Consider the following 18,968-nt stretch of genomic DNA (forward strand, 5'->3'; position numbering starts at 1 on the left):
AGTGATTTCATTTCTTCCTTAGCCTGTCTTCAAGTGTTGCACTTTTTTTTTTTTTTTTTTTTAGTTGTGGCAAAGTGCATACCTAAAATTCACCCTATTAACTGTTCTTAAGGGTACAGTTCAGGAGTAGTAAGTATTTTGACATTGTTGTGTAACAGATCTCCAGAACCTTTTTATATGGCAAAACTGAAGCTCTGTACACATGAAACAACTCTCCATTTCTCCTATCCCCTACCAACCACCATTCTATTTTCTGTTTCTAGGAGTTTGGCTACTTTAGATACCTCATATAAGTGCCATTGCACAGTAGTTTTCTTTTCCTGGCTGGCTTATTTCACTTAATACAACGTCCTCAAGTTTCACTCACATTGTAGCACGTGACAGGGTTTCCTTCTTCTTTAAGGTAAATAATACTCGTGTGTGTGTGTGTGTGTGTGTGTGTGTGTGTGTGTGTGTGTATGCCACATTTTGTTCATCTCTTGATGAGGATTTGATTTGCTTTAACCTCTTGCCTGTTGTTAACACTGCAATGAACATGGATTTGCAAATGTCTCTTTGAGATCCTCCTTTCGATTCTTTTGGGTATATAAACAGAAGGGGTTGTGCTGGGTCATGTGGTAATTCCATTGTAAGTTTTGTGAGGACCTTTCATACTGTTTTCCATAGTGGCTGCACCATTATAAATTCCCACCAACAGTGTGCAGGGTTTCAGTTTCTCTACATTATTCCCAATAGTTGTTATCTTCTAGGTGTGTTTTTTTTTTTTTTTTAGTAAATGGGTGTGAAGTGTTATCTCTTTGTGATTTTGATTTGCACTCTCTTTAATTAATGATGTTGAACATCTTTTCATGTGCTTGTTGAAGAAATGTCTGTTCAAGTACTTTGCTCATGTATTTATTTTTTTGAGTTTTAGGCGCTTTTAATATATTTTGGATGTTAATCCCTTGTCAGATATATGATTTGCAAGTATTTTTTTCTATTCTGTAGGTTGTCTCTTCACTCTGTTGTTTACTTTGGTTCTGAGAAGTTTTTTAAGTTTTCTATAGTTCCATTCATTATTTTTACCTTTCTTGCATGTGCTTTTGGTGTCATATCCAAGACATCATTACCAGATTCAATGTCATGAAGGTTTTCCCCTGTTTTGTTTTTAAGAGTTTTCTCATTTTAGGTCTTATGTTTAGGTTTTTATTTTGCGTTAGCTTTATATATGATGTATGGTAAGCGTCCAACATAATTTTTTTGCATGTGGATATTCAGTTTTGCCAACACTTGTTGAAGAGATTGTCCTTTCCCTGTTGAATAGTCCTGGCACCTTGGTTGAAGATCATTTGACTACATGCCTGAGAGTTTTTTTCTGGGTTCTCTATTCTGTTTCATTGGTCTGTATGTCTGTCTTTATGTCAGTACCACACTGTTTTGTTTACTGTAGCTTTGTAATATGTTTTGAAATCAGGAATTGTGAGGCCTTGAAATTTTTCTTCTTTCTCAGTATTGTTTGGGTTTTCAGAGTTCTCTGAGATCCCATGTGAATTTGAGGGTAGTTTTTCTATTTCTGCAAAAATGTCATTAGGATTTTTTTTGGTAAGGATTGTAATGGATGTGTAGATTGTTCAGGTAGATGGACATTTTAACACTTTTAAGTTTTCCAGTCAGTGAACACAGATGTCTTTCTGTTTATTTGCATCTTCTTTAATTTCTTTCAGCAGTTTTTCAATCTTACAGGTCTTTCAACCTTTCTGGTTGAATTTATTCCTGAGTATCTCATTCTTTTTGATGCTATTATGAATGTGATTATTTTCTTAATTTTCTTTTTGGGTTGCTTGTGGTTTGTGTTTGAAAAGTCAGTTGATTTGTGTGTGTGTGTGTGTGTGTGTGTGTGTGTGTGTGTGTTGATTTTTGTATCCTGCAACTTTGCTGAATTTGTTTAGTACTAATAATTTGTGTCTGTGTGTGGAATCTTTTGGGGTTTCTGCATATAAGATCACATAATGTCATCTGTGAACCGAGATAATTTTCCTTCTTCCTTCCTAATCATTATGCTGCCTTTTATTTATTTATTTTTCTTGCCAAATTGCAAAGCGATTATGGCGTCTAGTGCTGTGTTGAATAGAAGTAGCATGAGTGGGCATCAATACTTTGTTCATCTTAGAGGAAAAGCTTTCAGTCTTGTACCATTGAGTATGATGTTAGCTGTGAACTTTTTATATATGGCCTTTATTATGTTGGCCCATTGGTTATTTAAGTGTGTTGCTTAATTTCCACATATTTGTGGATTTTTATTTTTCCTTCTGTTTTTGATTTCTGCTTTCATTCCATTGAGGTCAGAAAAGATACTTGGTATGAGTTCAGACTTCTTAAATTTGTAAGACTTGTTTTGTGGTCTAACATGTGGTCTGTCCTGGAAAATGTTCCATGTGTACTTGAGAAAAATGTGTATTTTGTTGTTGAAGAGAGTGTTCTGTATAGGATTTTTAGGTGCTTTTGGTCTACAGTATTGTTCAAGTCCTCTCTTCCCTCATTGATTTTCTGTCTGGTTGTTCTTTCTATTGAAAGAATGACATTGAAGTCTGTTACTGTTGATGTCTCTTTCACCTGTCAGTTCTGTCACTGTTTGCTTCATATATTTAGGAGTTGTGCTGTCAGGGGTATTTATAACTGCCATAGTTTCTTGGTGAATTGACCTTCTTATTATTATATACTGTCTGACTGTATTTCATTACAGTTTTTGACTTAGTCTATTTGTCTTTTAGTATGGCCACCCTGCTGTCTTTTGGTTAGTATTTGCTTGGGATATCTTTTTCTCATCTTTTCACTTTCAACCTGTGTGTGTCCTTAGATCTAAAGTGAGTCTCTAGTAGACAGTATATGGTTGGTCTTGTTTTTTTAGTCCATTCAGTCATTCTGCTATTATGTCTTTTGATTAGAGAGTTTAGTCCATTTACATTTAAAGTGATTACTGATAAAAGAGGGTTTATATGCCCATTTTCTTGTTTTCTCTGTGCCTTATAACTTTTTTGTCCCTCTTTTCCTTTATTACTACCTTTTCTTTATGTTTTAGTGGGTTTTTCTTTTATAGTCACTTTGATTCCCTTTTCATTGGCTTTTGTGTATATTCTATAGATATTTTCTTTGCGGTTTTATGGGAATTACATAAAACATCTTTGGGTTTTAACAATCTATTTTATTTTTTTTTAAGTTCTATTTATTTAAATAATCTCTCCACCTAATGTGGAGATGACCCTGAGATCAAGAGTTCCATGCTCTTCCAACTGAGTCAGTCAACTGGAGAAAAAAAAAAAGACACTAAACAACAACACAAAACCATATGAAAATATAAAGCTCTCTGGTAGTATCTGGGCAAATATAGAATCCTATGGTATTGTAATGTTGGCGCATAAATCACTTTCAATTCTTTTGTAGAATTTAAAAGGCAAAAGCATTAAAGTATAAATCTATGTTAAAAGACACACAAAATAGAAAGATGCAATTTGTGACTTCAATAACATACAGTGGGGAAGGGGGGACAGAAACGTAAAGGAGTAGAATTTTTGTATACAATTAAAGTTATCAGTTTAAAATAGATTGTTAAAGGTCTTTATATTGTTGTCAAGTTTCTCCTAAGGGAACAAGGGAACAAGTTTCTCCTAAGAGAACAAGGACCTGGGGTTTTCTATTCCACCATCTTGCTGATGTCAGTTCCTGTATACATTTGGTTTTTAACTCCTGTCATTGTTAGGGTATTTTACCTGTTTTACCATACCTGCACAGATAATTGAGACTGTGTTACTATTAGAGGCTTTATTGCTAAAGGGCTAGATTTTTGGTAATTTATAATTTGATGTTAAATGTAGCTCTTTAGTAAACATAGGTTTATTCTATTTTTGTGCATGTTAATTTAAATAGGAAGTGATATATAATTTTAATAAGGCTTGTTTGGTTGGCTGATTTATTTTTAGGCTTTTCATGTAATTTTGAAATTACTAGGAATTGTAGACAGCGCTGTGGTGACATTTAGTTAATAAGATTCAGTAGAGTCTGAATCATGTTCTTGAGCTTCTAACATAGTCGGTTATTTACTGTATAGAACAGAGAAGAACAATATCCTTAGCCGCCTTGCAAAATGTGACAGATTTCTGGAAATATCTGTGGCTATAAATAGGGTATGAAGTTTGTAGATGTGGTGTCGCCCTAAGTGTTCAAAATCAATGGATTGAAGGCTGGGAATATTGTTTTCTGAACCGACTGGAGGTTTTGGGTGGTCAGTCCAAGAAGGCATGATCAGGGGACTGAAGAGCAAGCTAGAGAATGTGGACATGAAATGAATTTTCTTATTTATAAATAAACAGCATAACATAAAAACAAGGGTATTAAAGGAAAGGTTGTGGGAAGGAGGGAGCTAATATTTGAAAATCTAGTGTGTTTCTCATGCCTTAGATACATTGTTTCATATAGCTCCCCCCCCCAAAAAAAAGTTGAGTGAGTCAAAAATGGTATTTCTGTTTGACAGCTGAGAAAACTGAATGGGAGCGGTTAAATAAGAGAGTTAAGGGGCAGCGTTGTGTAGGGTGATGGGCAGTATGGACATTAGATCCATACATACTGACATTAGAATTCTTTCCAGCTGTGGGCTTAGGGCAAGTTGCTTAAAATTCAGTTTCCTCCTCTGTAAAATGATAATAGTGCTTACATTAGAGGATTATTGTAAGAATTAAATGAAATAGTACATGTTGAGTTTTTAATCTAATGTCTGGGAAGTTGTATGCACTTAATGTCACTATATATATACATATATATAGTTATACTTTATATATGCTTATATACAAACATATATATAACTTAAATTGGTATTTTACTGGTTTCCCAAGATCTCATACCTTGTAAGCTGTGCATATAGTACATGGTAGAATCAAGAGACCGGTCTCTCACCAAAGCCTGTATTCTTTTTATTATAGGACCTTTAAAAGTTTGGTAGATTAGAGGAAATGAGAAATAGATGAAGTCAAAAGTGTTAATAAAGCCGTCATCTGTTGATTGGCTGCTGTCAGGTGTTTTACTGATGTCATTGCATTTAATCTCATTTCGTTAAATAGTCTGGCCAAGACCAGGAGTCAGTATGGCAGAGCAGGTCTGTCTCATTTCAAACTCTGTGCTCTCATTAGGTGGTGCTTTCCTCCCTATAAGTAAACTCATTGGGTTATTCTGACCTTGCAAGGAGAGGGAGTTCGTGGAGAAATGGAACCAGTCACGTATAGAAGTACTTCTGAATAAGGTTCATTATGCAGTCTTTTATTTAATGTTTATTTTTGAGAGAGAGAGAGAGACAAAGTCTGAGTGGAGGAGGGGCAGGGAGAGAGGGAGACACAGAAACTGAAGCAGGTTCCAGGCTCCAAGCCATCAGCACAGCCCGATGTAGGGTTTGAAATCACAAAGTGTGAGATCACGACCTGAGCTGAAGTCGGATGCTTCACCAACTGAGCCACCCAGGTGCCCTGCTTCAGTTTTTAAGGACACATGATGGTATGGCTTCCTTCCTTAAAGGAATGTAGTCAGGTGATTTAAGCCCGAGAAAAATAGAAAATTATACTGATGTATCTTAATTATCGAAAACAACTACAAGATTGGTTTTTTTCCCATAGAGAAGACTTAAGAGAAGACAGGTGGAATGCTGGGATGGCTCTGGAATTGAGAATTGATCAAGGAAAATAGGAAGTTATCATTCTCCCCTGCCCTGACCATTAGAGGAAAGTGCTAAAACACAGGAAAAAAAAAAAGTGGGTCATTTATGGTTCATGGTATACTCTTGAAAACTATCCATGATTCTTTAGCGGTGGATGGTAGGGCATAAACATAATGAAAAAAAGCCGTCGTCCAAAAAAAAAAGCGTCCCATTGTGAGAGGTGGGGGATGTGCACAGCTCTAGAAACGCTGCCGGTTTTACTTGAGAAAGATCCGAGGGAAAACACTGGGCTCGTGATGCACTAATTTGCTGTAGATGGTTTGCAGAGTCCGGAAGGAGCTCATTGCTTGTGAGTGTCAGTTCATGCATTACACCTGTACTTCCGGTGGGGGGGAGGGGGCAGGAATTGACTGTGACAGTGTGTGCCTTCTCTCCAAGACCCCTGACCAGGGTCAGCTCTGCCATGTGCTTAATGCCCCTTTTGGGCGAGCGGGGCCAGTGCTCCTTGTAGACTTTCCTGGTGGCCTTACAACCTGGTGTCTTGGCCTGGGGATTCTAAAGCAGCATTTCTCCTCTTTTCAGTCTAAAGTTTTACAGGATTCTTTCAGTGGGATTCTACTTTTTCTGTTGCTTAGGTATTTATGGAAAGGAAATAATATGAAGCTTGTGTCATATAACAATGGAACCCTCTTGAGTTTGTAAAATGGAGGGTGTTTTTAATTTTTCATATTTTTTCCCTTTACCTGGAGCTAGAATTTTTTGTGTGTGTTTGATCATAAAAAACATATTTTTTTTAATGTAGAGCACCCTAACAGGTTGCCAGTTTTAAATGAGTCTTAATTTTCTATGTGTACGGACAGATTATAATATTCTTGGAATAGATGAAATTCAGATATGATTTTGTGTATGATTAGGAACGGTCTAGTTTGCAAATCTGTATCTGTTATTTTGCATGCATTTCTGCATTAAACAATGGAAGTGGTTTTAAAAAACTCATTTCCTTTGAATATTTAAATAATTACCAAAAAAAATATTACTGGAAAGCATGCTAATTTTAGATCTTCAAGTCACTAGCAGATTAGGGTGTCATGGCATAGAATAATGGTCAGCAAACTCAGCCCCTCTCTGTTTCTGGAAATAAAATACCACAGGAACAAAGTCATACCAAACTCATTTATGTGTTGTCTATGTTGAGACCAACACTATAGGGACCACAAAGGCTAAAATATTCACTGTCTGCCTTTTGCAGGAAATGTTTGCTTATCACTGGCATAGATTAGCAGTTCTCAACTTTTAGGGTCCGTGAACTTTTTACACTCTTTTTGAAAATTTGTTTTTATGTTTAGAGAGAGCATGAGCTGGAGAGAGGGGCAGACGGTGGAGAGAGGGAGAGAGAGAGAGAGAGAGAGAGAGAGAATCCCAAGCCGGCTTCACGCTCAGCACAGAGCCCAGTGTGGGGCTTGTTAAAAATTATTAAAGACTTCAAAGAATTTTATTTATGTGCATTATATGCTGTTTACCATATTGGATATTAAATCTGAGTAAAAAATTATTTCAGTTCATTTAAAAATAAATATTAGGGGTGCCTGGCTGGCTCAGTCAGTAGAGCATGTGACTCTTGGTCTCAGGGTTGTGAGTTCAAGTCCCACATTGGGTGTAGAGATTACTTAAAATCTTAAAAAAAAATAGCAATATTAAACTTGTTATGTGTTAACATAATAACATTTTTATGAAAAATAACTTGCTTCCCAAAAGGGAAAACATTAGTAAGTTGGGAATTTCTCTGGTACCTGGATTAATAGACTATTATTTCCATACCTGTGTATTTTTTAATTTGTTGCTGTGTATTTTGGTTGAAAGATATGAAAAAAAAAAATCACACAGATCTGCAGATGGAAAAGGGAGAGTATTTTAATAGCCCGTTCAGTGAATTGTGGAGATTCTATGGTACAACCCCAAAACTCATTGCCTGGTTGTTTATTAAAAGGAGTTTCAAGGTGGAATCTGAAAATATATGAATAAGCTCATCATATTGGAACTTTTGAAATCCATTGCCCTGTCTTGCACTTTGAATGAATCTTCTATTCATGCATGATTTTCTAATACCACGTATTGATATTTTCAAAACTACTCGTTCACAATCCACATGTAGACATGATTTAAAAAATCACATTTGTTGGGGTGCCTGGGTGGCTCAGTCGGTTAAGTATCCGACTTCAGGTCATGATCTCGTGGTCCGTGAGTTCCAGCCCCATGTCAGCCTCTGGGCTTACAGCTCAGAGCCTGGAGCCTGCTTTGGATTCTGTGTCTCCATCTCTCTCTGCCCCTCCCCGTTCATGCTCGCTCTCGCTTGCCGTGTCTGTCTGTCTCTCTCTCTCTCTCTCTCTCTCTCTCAAAAATAATAAACATGAAAAAAGATCACATTTGTCAATATCACCACTGATCTCAGAAGAGCCTTTGGGTATTGGGGAGCTACTGGAACTATGCAAAATGGGGGCTGGGTTGTAGCATGTTTGCATTTGTCAGTGAACTTGGTACCTTGCAAAGTGAGGACAGGACAGCCTATAGTGGAACCAAGTTTTATAAAATCCTATTTTGGGGGGCACCTGGGTGGTTCAGGAGGTTGAGTGTCGGACTCTTGATTTCCACCTCAGGTCATGATCCCGAGGTTGTGGGATCAAGCCCCATGTCAGACTCTGCAGTGAGCATGGAGCCTGCTTAAGATTCATTCTCTCTCAGGACACATGGATGGCTCAGTCGGTTAAGTGTCCGACTCTGGATTTCAGCTCTGGTCACAATTTCACAGTTTGTGAGATCGAGCCCCACAACAGACTATGTGCTGATAGTGTGGAGCCTGCTTGGGATTCATTCTCTCTCTCTCTCTCTCTCTCTCTCTCTCTCCCTCTCTCTCTCTCTCTCCCTCCCTCCCTCTCTCTCCCTCCCTCCCTCCCTCCCTCTCTCTCTCTCTCTCTCTCTCTACCCCCCCCTCTCTGCCCCTCCCCTGCTCAAGTGCACTCTTGTCTCTGTCTTAAAATAAACATTAAAAAAATAAACATTAAAATAAACACTAGATTCTCTCCCTCTGCCCCTCCCCTGTTCACGTGCATACTCTCTCTCAAATTAAGAAAAATTGTACTTTTATTGCTTGAAAGCTTATGTTTTATCATTAGCAACACACACCGTCAATTTTTCTCGAGTCCCAGACTCCCTTCATTCATTTGCCAGACAATATTTAGCAAATACTCGAGCCTGATGAAGGGGACTAGCTGAATAATTTGCCTTTCAGTTGTCTTTCCAAATACAAATGGTTTCTCATGAAAAACACGGCTAGCATAGTTTACTAAAAAGCATCGCACAGGTGTTTTTCTTTGAGACAGACATGACTTCATTTTAAGGCAGCTTTGCTTTCTGCATACTTCTCATTTCGTCACAGAACGTTAAAAAGATGGATACTGAAGAGGCAATTATTTAGTGATTTAATTAAGAACTCTTTATTAAGAGCATTCTAGAATGAACCCCCCCCCCCCCCCCCCCCCGTCTTTGTTTTCTTCCTTTTTCACGAACGTGCTTGGCACTGAAGAGCACAAGGATGGGCAGTTTCAGTTCGGTGCCAGTGGAATTGCCCACCGTTCCTTTTCGCTGTCAGTGAAGATGGGCATGGAGCACAAAAGGCAAATGGCATCTCAGAATTGCTATGAAAATAATTTGACCTACTGAACATTTGGCCTCTGAGAGGGTCCTGGAGACCGCTGGGGGTCTGCAGACCACACGCGGAGAACAGCTGGTATAAACGGCATAAATACCATTTTACATAAACAGATCTATGCCACTAAGCTACACGTTGCCTCCTTTCTTAGTTCTAACTCAGGAGGTTTTGAATAATGTTAACAGATACCAGTTGGCTGCTTGTACTGGCCAATATAACTAGTAAATCTTTCAGATGGAGCGTCTAAAAAAAATCATCAATGTAAATTTTTTTTTTTTTTTTTTTTAGAAGAAGTTTACTCTGTGCTATTTTATTGCTCTCTCAGATTTTGGAAGTGCAACTTGGAATATTTGTAACTGGTGAAGTTACTGGACGACTGGGTACAGTTGCAATCTCCAGCAATGGCAGCATATTACTATGATTAATTATTTACGATGACAGTTAATTAGAAGTTTTCATGTTCTTGAATAGTCCGCCCCATTGAGAGGAAATGTGTTTGGAAACTAGGTCCACTGCTTGATTTCTTGCTCATCTGCCTAAAAACTTCGCGGGTAGGTGTAGTATGGTGATTTATAGTAAGAAATGTGTATTTGGTTTTCACACAGAGCTCCTAAAAACCCTTGGAATTAAACCCAGGTGGTAAGAGTGATAAACGTATCTTGTCAGTGATGACACGCCCCTTTCAGACACACCTGAGATCATGGTAATGCCGTGACTTGTGCGAGGGAAGCTCCTGAGAATGGGGGCAGGTTGCCAGCTGACCAGCCTCGAGTAGGTTAGCGAGTTGGAACCCGGCAGTCCCACCTCTGGAGATGCGAGGAGGGCTAGGGGCCGGGCCGATTGAATCAACCATGCCTATAAAATGAAGTCTCCATAAAAACCCCGCCGGGAGTCCATGCACCCCGAGAGGGAGAGGGCATGGAGGCTCCGTTCTCCTTCGCACACACCTTGCCCTTTGCGTCTCCTCCATCTGGCTGTTCCTGAGTTGTACCCTTTCATAATAAACCAGTGATCTAGTCAGTAAAGGTTTTTGAGTGGTGGCTCTCACAAATGAATAAAAACCAAGCAAGGGTTCACGGGAACTTCCGGTCTATAGTTCATCCATCAGAAGCACAGGTGACGGCCTGAATTGGGATTGACGCTGGGGAGTGGGGGGAGGGGTGCGAGTAGCGGCAGTCTTGTGGGACGGTGCCCTTAACCTGTGGGATCTGATGCTGTCTCCAGGTAGATAGTGTCAGAATTGAATTAAACTGTAGGACGCTCAGCTCGTGTTGCAGAATTGCCTGATGTGTGGGAAACGACGCTTGGTGTCCGAAGTGACGTGTTATATAGAGAGGAAGAGGCATACAGGAGGAGTGTGTATTTCTCTAATAGTGTGTATATGAATATTAATGAAAATTTTTGCAGGTGACTATTTCGCTAGGTACAATTGAGACCATTCTTGCTTTACTGAAAACTCCAAAAAAGAAAAAAAAAAAAAAAAAAAAAAAGAAAGAAAACAAAAAAAACCTTTCAGCGACAAACACTTGCACTTCCACGGTCGACCATTAGGTGTCACGAGTGCTACGGGAGCCCTAAGGGTTACCCGGGGCCAGTAGAAATTGAACATTGTAAGCTCATAGACCTTCACGTATTTCACTGTTTCCACATGATCGATGCCAGAAGAACCTGATACTGTGTGATATATAGAAGCAAGGTACAACTGGAATAATGAAATTTCAAAAATAAGCCTTTTTAAAGGAGGGTTGTAATAGTTCTATTGGGTATTGTAAATGCTTCAGGTGCACTTGATACCGCTGTTAGGTTCCTGGCGTTTGGGTCTCTCTCTCTTTTATGGAAAGATGGATTGAACTTCAATTTAAGAATATTCGGTAATCCCTCTCAGGACATACTGTAACAGCTGGTATTTTTGTGTTGTAGTAAATCGATTCCATACAACAGTCAGTAATAATTATGACTGGGTTCTGACAAATTCCAAAGTATTTTCAATAAATTTAGCCAAAGAAAATAACATGATTACTAGAAAAATTGAGCTCAGTTTGAAAGTTAAACCCAGCAACTCTGCTTCATTCCACAAAATAGTAAGCATTTTACTGGTTGGGATTTTATCAAGCCATTTATTTTTTATTAATACACTTACATATGTTCTGAGAAGATAATTACTTTGCAGCGTATATTTCTTAGGTGATACGGCTTTGGAAAAATTTAACCACAAGTGTTCATTATGAAATAAAAAATGCGAAATGCTAAGGCCTTTCATAAGTGGCCTTATATGTCCAGCAGCATCAACTCAGAAGGGTGTTTTGATGTGGGAATGTGAGGTTGTCTTAGTATCCTAGAATGTTTGATATAAGCAGAAGATCACTTATTATACAGTGTTGGCGATTTATAAAAGTGAAGCATTGTAAGTTCTCTAAGGTGTGAGGAAAGTGGTAGTTTACAGGGTATAAACTGTGTATATATATTTCTATAGTTAAACAATCTGTACTATTGAAATTATGACTTATGGCATAAAGAGCTTAAGTTATCTACACACACATGTGATAGCTGTCTACCCACATACGTGTACATATTGCCTTAATGGGAGAAAGGTGTGTGCCTACACTTTCCAAACTTCAGCCGTTTCCTCCTTTTTTCCCAGCAAAACAGAGAAGTCTTATTGAATGCTTTCTTGAAATTATGGTCTGGTTTTTGTTTTTTTTTCTTTGAGTTCCAATTAACCAACACTTGTATGTAGCTGAATTTTAATCCTGATTGTTTAGAATCATTTATGAAAGCAAAAGCAGAGTTACGTTTTAAAATTATTGGGGAAAACGGCCTCATGGGTGGGCGTTAGTGACACTTAAGTCTTTTTCTCTTATTTTTAGCTTAGTGATTTATATTTTCATTTGGTATTGAAAATAACTGCTCTTACATTTTTAATTAATAGTCTTCTCTGTATGGATACGTCTGCATATTTTAACTTTGCCAGCCTTCGTAATACGAAACAAAATGCAGGCCGTTCCAACAGATAGTCTGGTTCAAGAGAGTCTGGTGAGTTTTTTCATACTAAAGTTCACTTTGATAATTAAATAGCTAATTTAGAAGGTCTTAATAGAATTTTACAGTTTGGAATTTTTCAAGTGAAGTTTGGCAAGTTCATTTTTCCTTACTCTGTAATATGAATCAGCAACTTAAAGGCTTTATGAATTGAAGTGAGCCAGTTTTTCGAGTGTTTACAATATCTGTTTTTCTTGTTAATATATGTTAAAATATGCTTTTAAATTACTGACTTTGCTTTATAGAGAACTGGGGAAAATGCACTAAAAAATGGACCTAAACGCATTGTGTGGGTCTTCTGATTTCTAAAAAGTGTAAATGTAGTGTATTTTTCCGTGATTAGGCAGCCGCGGTCTAAATTTAAACCACATGGCCTTCTCCCGGGTGTCAGGCCAACGTAAATTTTAATCTTGCTACTTTCTTTTATGTTTGCATTTTATAATCTTACTGCTTGAGCTAAACAACTCCAGTTATAACGGCCAGCGTTTCTTGTTTGCTTGTTATGTGCCAGATGCTATGTTGCGAGCCTTAGCGTGTATAATTATCAGACAGTCCTGAAGTGCTGTTCTCTCCATTTGTATGTAAGGAAATTAGGGCACAATAAGATTCAATAACTTGTCCAAGATCACAGACTCAGCCGAATGAAAGGTCAAGTCAAACTCTGGAGTCCTTGCTCTTTAGCTACTATTCAATAGCGCCTTGCTAATTATTTCAGGATAAACCTTGGTGAAAACAGCTTTTGAAAAAAAATGGATATTTTTCAAAGGTGCATCAAAGCTTAGTTTTTACTAAAAGAATTTACTTTCATACGTTAGCTCGGATTGGTAGGTTTCGTTGAGATTACTAACACTTCTGTGAATCTCTAACATCGTCAATTCTAGTAGTTTTTCAGGGTGATTTCGCAGCTTTCAGGCAGAGAACTCTGCAGTTGTCTTATTAGGACGAGCTGTTGAAAAAATTACAATTACTTATAAGTTGTTGACAGTCTATAGAGTCTCTGTTCTGCATTAGGAAGATAGCGTGGGATCGCAATAATAGAGGCAAAGGATTTTAGGATAGCATTGGCGTAAAAATCTTTAAGTTCTCAGTCTGTGCATTCAGCACTCCAACTGTGAAAATCTTTAAGGAAGCCTTGATACATGTATGAGGAACTTTAACGGTTTTAATTAGAAACCTCCCATCAAGATAAAAAACTCCCGCACTTAATATTTACACGTAGCGGAGACATGTAAACTTTGGAAGATCTGATCTTTCTGGTAAGTGTGTTGGAATAAGAATTTTGAGTTAGTTGCAGAATGTCGCAGTTTGGTAGTCTCCCCTATTATTATTATTATTATTTTTAAAGCGTTTCTTCTCTTTTTAGAAACGGCCTGCACGATAAATCTTGGTCGACAGCGTGGCTGTTGGCCACGGACCTGGCCTCCCCTGTGGCTTTCTAAGTGGAGAGCGTTTGGTGTGCGTTGTCCCAGCCTGCGGCTTGCATCATGCCGGCGTTGTCAACAGGATCCGGTAGTGACACAGGTATGTGAACCAAGAGGGGCGGTTTTCCTTCCGTCCTTGCATTTTCTTGTTCGCAGTGAAAAACAGCATTGCTTTCAGTAAGTGCGAACAGATCATGCCTGTTTTTCCGTAACCAGCAAGAGGGGCACAAAAGCAACTAGGATGCCTCCTTCCAAGGTAAACGTCGTCAGAGGACGTTGACTGAACACTGCTTTCTCCTGGTAGCGATGGCTTGTGCTGATGCTCTTATATGGTCTTCCCCTTTGTGATAATGCCATGCATTTAAATTTCTTTAAAAAAACAAGCGAATATTTTAAGCATGCAATAAAGTATGGCAAATCCCATGATACTCCTGGTACTCTTCACTCCGGTTTAATAACCTTCAGACCTGGCACTGTTTTCCTTTAAGAAATACAATATTGTCCCTACCCCATTCTTGTGTTTTCTTTCTTCCTGTCACCGGAGGGGGTGGGGGGTGGGAACCAACTATCCTGAAGTTGATATGTCATTAAGGGATTCAGTTAAAACAAGCATATTTCACCTTACTATCCGTTGTAAGATTTAGTGATACTTAGAATAAAGAGTTCCAAGAAAGAAAAAAACCACATGTATGTGTAAAGTCCTCTTCCTTCCGACCTGTTTCAGGAGGCGGGTGAAGGAGGTCAGTGCCCCTTTGAGGTCCTGTTCTGAGGTTCCCCGGAATCAGCACTCTTTGGTTTTAATTTAAAAAAGTTTTCAGAGTATGCTTGACATACAATGTTACATTAGTTCCAGCTTTACAATACAGTGATTCAGCTTCTCTATATGTTAAGCTGTGTCCACTGACTACAAGTATAGCTACCATCTGTCACCATACAGTGACACCATGTAGTATCATTGACTATATTCCTATGCAGTGTCTTTTATTCCCGTGACTTACTCATTCCTTAACTAGAAGCCTGTGTCTCCACTACCCTTCGTCCATTTTGCCCACCCTCTACCCACTTCCCCTCTGGAAACCATCAGTTTGTTCTCTGTATTTATAGGTCTGAGAATCAGCACTTGTTAAAAATGTGGATTCATGAACCCTTCCCAGAACTTTTTTTTTGGGGGGAGAGGGAGAGAGTATTTTAAGCAGGCTCCATGGCCAATCCCAGGACTCGGGGATCATGACCTGAGCCGAAATTAAGAGTCGGACGCTTAATGGACTGAGCCACGCAGGTGCCCCCCAGAACTGTTAAAACAGAATGTGAGTGGGGTGGGGGAGCTATGCCTTGTACTTTTAAGACCTCTCAAAAGAAATGGCATGGTATGTGACTAAAAAGAACGTCTCATGTGTTGCACTGACCATACTGAATTTGGTTCCATCACTGCCGTTCCGTAAGCAGCTGAGATAGTGGTCTCAGTGTGGGCAGTTACTGGTACCATGATTTTCACAAAGCTGAATCACAAATTTGGAAATATCATTCTTGCTATTTCAAGCATATCCATCCTAACGCTTTGGCAAGTTTTGTCTCATCTTTATCCATCAGTAATGATTTTTTTCCACTGTAATTTACACTGAGGGTTAGTTTTTCTGAGGAAGTAATTTTGATGTTTAAATACCTGAAAATCTTTTTTTCTCAAGACATTAACTTGGAAGCCAGCTCCTTTTGGAAAATTTTTTTTCTTCGTTTTAGTTTTTATAAAGTCCCACATTGTGTTCTACTATATAAAATGAATGATTTAACTTTCCATAGTGGTTTGGGAAATTATAGATAAAATTTATTTGAGCCATAAATTTACTACAGTTATGTAATGAATAAGTTTCATGCCTTGCTGTTCGCCAAAAATGCCTTAGTTTAATTGAATGCAAAATATTGTTGCTTACATCTTTCTTAAGGAATGATTAAAATGGAGTATTTATAGTTTATGGGGCAGTCGAAGGGTCAGTCATGAAAATAGCAGAGGCTATTCAGAATTTAAAAAGGACTTTTCCACACGTAGCTGGCTCCCTTGATGCGGATCGAAAGTGCCTGTGTCATTCACACCTGGCTTTGTGATATTTTTTGACCTGTATGCCCAACAAGGCTTGAGTCCAGCAGAGAAGACCTGCTCCAAGAGTCACTGCATTCAGGGAAGTTCCAAAGTATGGTGCACGCATCAGATGCTCATGGTTCCCTTCTAGTCCCTTGCAGACCAGATGCGGTTTGCCAGTCAGGGGTCATTTTTACCCTAAGCAGGGTTGCTTAGCAACGTCCTCTCCTGGGTACAGAGCTAGAGAGCGTAACCGAAGGGCAGAGGCAGAAGCTCGGGTGGCAGGGGAGTGGCTCCCAGTGGCCCCTGAAGCACATAGTCCTCGTGTGGGACTATACTTTCAGTGTAAAGCTTATACCACTTCTCCCTTTCCCCCTTTCTACTGATTTCACCAAGGGAAAAAAATGCAATTACACAGGTAATATATAAAAACATCGTCGTTGTCAAAGATGCATAGATAAAAAAAGAAAGGAATTCTTAATTACCCACCCATTCTCTGCCCCAGTCTCATTTTCTTTCTCATTTGATGAGTATCCTTCAAGAATGTTGTATACATTAAACACTTACACACGGATGTACATAAGTGTGTTGTTTTATGTCTTTGTTCCTTTTTAATCGGATTCTGTTCTCTGTGGATTGTTCTAGAACCTTTTTTCCTATATCAAGTAAGATGTCAGAGCTGGAACTCCACAGGGTGTGTGTGTGTTTGTATATGTATACATACATGTATGTATATATACGTGTATATATATATACGTGTGTATATACACGTATGTATACATACACGTATGTGTGTATATATATACGTATACGATGTATATATATATACACACACGTATATGTATACATACGTGTGTGTGTATATATATATACGTGTGTGTATATACGTGTGTGTGTGTATACGTGTGTGTGTGTGTATACGTGTGTGTATACGTGTGTGTGTATACGTGTGTGTGTGTATACGTGTGTGTGTATACGTGTGTGTGTGTGTGTAAATACGTGTGTGTGTTTATATATATATATGACCTATCTATCTATACAACCATTTATGTATCTACCTCATTCTTTTAAACTAAGGCATACTTTTCTGTAGTACCACAGTGTAATGAACCATACTTCTATTGATGAAAACCCTGGTTTTGCTTCTTTTATAATATTTTGGGAAAAAAGATGTGAATATTTAATGGATGTTATCAAATTGTCCTCCAGAGTGGTTAAGGCACTTAATGATCCCATGGACAGTACATTGGGGATTCTTTCCCCCATATTCTTGTCGAGCTTTGATATCATAAGCCTTGATAATTTTTGCCCATTTGATGGATAAAACATGGTATCTTAAGTGTTGAATGTGCATTACTCCTGATATTGAGCAGATTTCCATTCGTTTAATGGCCATTTATTCCTCTGATTTGTCAATTCACATCCTTTCCCTTTTTTTCTATCGGTTACCATTTTTTCATGTTTTTACAGAATTTCATTTATTTGTATTTTGTATATTATGGGACATTTTAGGTTGAATGCGATTTTTTCTGGTCAGCCATTTGTCTTTTTTTTCTTAAATAGTATTTCTTTTATTGAAGTTGAAAACTTTTATGTGGGCAAATCAATCTTTTCTGTATGGTTAATGCTTTTTTTTTTCCCTTGTGCTTTCCTACCTACTGCAAGGTCATGAAGATATTCTCTAAGATTTTTTTTCCAATAATTAACACAGTTTGTATACATTTGGAATTTTAGTCCAACTGTAATTTATATGTGGAGTGAAATAATAATTGTCTAATTTTATTTCCCACATGAACAACCAGTAGTCCCCAAATAACTTATTCAGTAGTCCATTCTTTTGACATAAATTTGTAATATCCCCTCCATTGTTCACCAATATATGTTCTGGATTTTCTTTCTTGTTTTTTTCTTTTTTTTAATTTCAATGGACTTTATTTTTTAGATTTGCAGAGAGATTATGAAGATAATACTGAGAGTTCCAGTATACCTTATACCTTGTTTCCCTGATTAACATCTTACCTTAGTTTGGCACGTTCACTTCAATTAGTGAATCAATATTGAAACCCTATTATTAACTAAAATCTATACTTTATTCAGATTTTCTTTGTTTTCCCCTAATGTCTTTTTTTGTTTGTTTGTTTGTTTGTTTGTTTTTGCTCCAGGATCTCCCATCACATTTGATTGTCACGGTCTCATTCGGCTCCTCTTGGCTATGAGGGTTTCTCAGACTTTTTTTTTTTTTTTTTTTTGGTCTTTGGTGACCCTGACAGTTCTTAGGAGTTCTAGTCAGGTATGCTATAGAATTCCCCTCTGTTAGAATTTGTCTGATTTAAGTGCCATTGCTATCATATCAAGGGTACATACTCTCAACCTGATTTATGACTATTGATGTTGGTCAACTGGCTAAAGTAGTATTCGTCAGATTTCTCCACTGTAACATTATTTTCTTTTTCCATTCTTTCCACACTGTACCATACTGTGCAGTCTACACTGTGTGTTATGTTCTCCCTCCTTTAGGCTAAAGTTTCTATATAAAATATTTGGAATATTTTGTCTTTTTTCTCCTATTCGTTTATTCGTATCAGTATGGACTCATGGATATTTATTGATATTTTGGGTTATAATCCAATACAAAATTTATTTTGTTGTTCCAGTCGTTCCAGCTTTGGCCCCTTTGATATTCTCCTGTCAATGTGGGCCTGCTTGTTTCTTTCCTTTTGGCACTACAAGATGTCCCAGGCTCATTTTACAGTGCTCCAGTCCTGGAATCAACTATTTCGCTAGGGAGACCCTAGCGCCTTTTACTGGGGAATGGGATTAGAACCCAGGATCTGGGTGATGGTTTGCATATGGCTATCAGAGTGTTGTTTCTTTCAGGTCTTCCCATGTGTCAGAGCAAAGAAATACATACATGTACACTAACCCATGTAGATACACACATCATTATAAACATTTTTGTGTGCAATCAGCTATAACTATATTAAGCTAAACGTGAATTCTTACAGATGTTGCCAACTCTAATTAGCAAATGGATCATTTTTGCCTTCTTCC

The 18,968-nt window shown here is 38.1% G+C and overlaps 1 protein-coding gene across 5 annotated transcripts in view; it reads left to right on the top strand.

Moving 5' to 3' along the window:
* MPP7 (MAGUK p55 scaffold protein 7) overlaps positions 1-18,968 on the top strand; it is a 287,780-nt gene that overhangs the window by 63,602 nt on the left and 205,210 nt on the right. For all 5 annotated transcript variants that reach the window (XM_019465254.2, XM_053894922.1, XM_019465259.2 and 2 more), the window contains exon 2: positions 13,786-13,943. In XM_019465254.2, the coding sequence (XP_019320799.1) occupies positions 13,907-13,943 (37 nt within the window). In that variant the 5' untranslated portion in view covers positions 13,786-13,906. The remainder of the gene's footprint in view (positions 1-13,785; positions 13,944-18,968) is intronic.

Source organism: Panthera pardus, unplaced genomic scaffold (assembly GCF_024362965.1).
Source record: "Panthera pardus isolate Hobbes unplaced genomic scaffold, ASM2436296v1 HiC_scaffold_6, whole genome shotgun sequence".
NCBI lineage: Eukaryota > Metazoa > Chordata > Mammalia > Carnivora > Felidae > Panthera > Panthera pardus.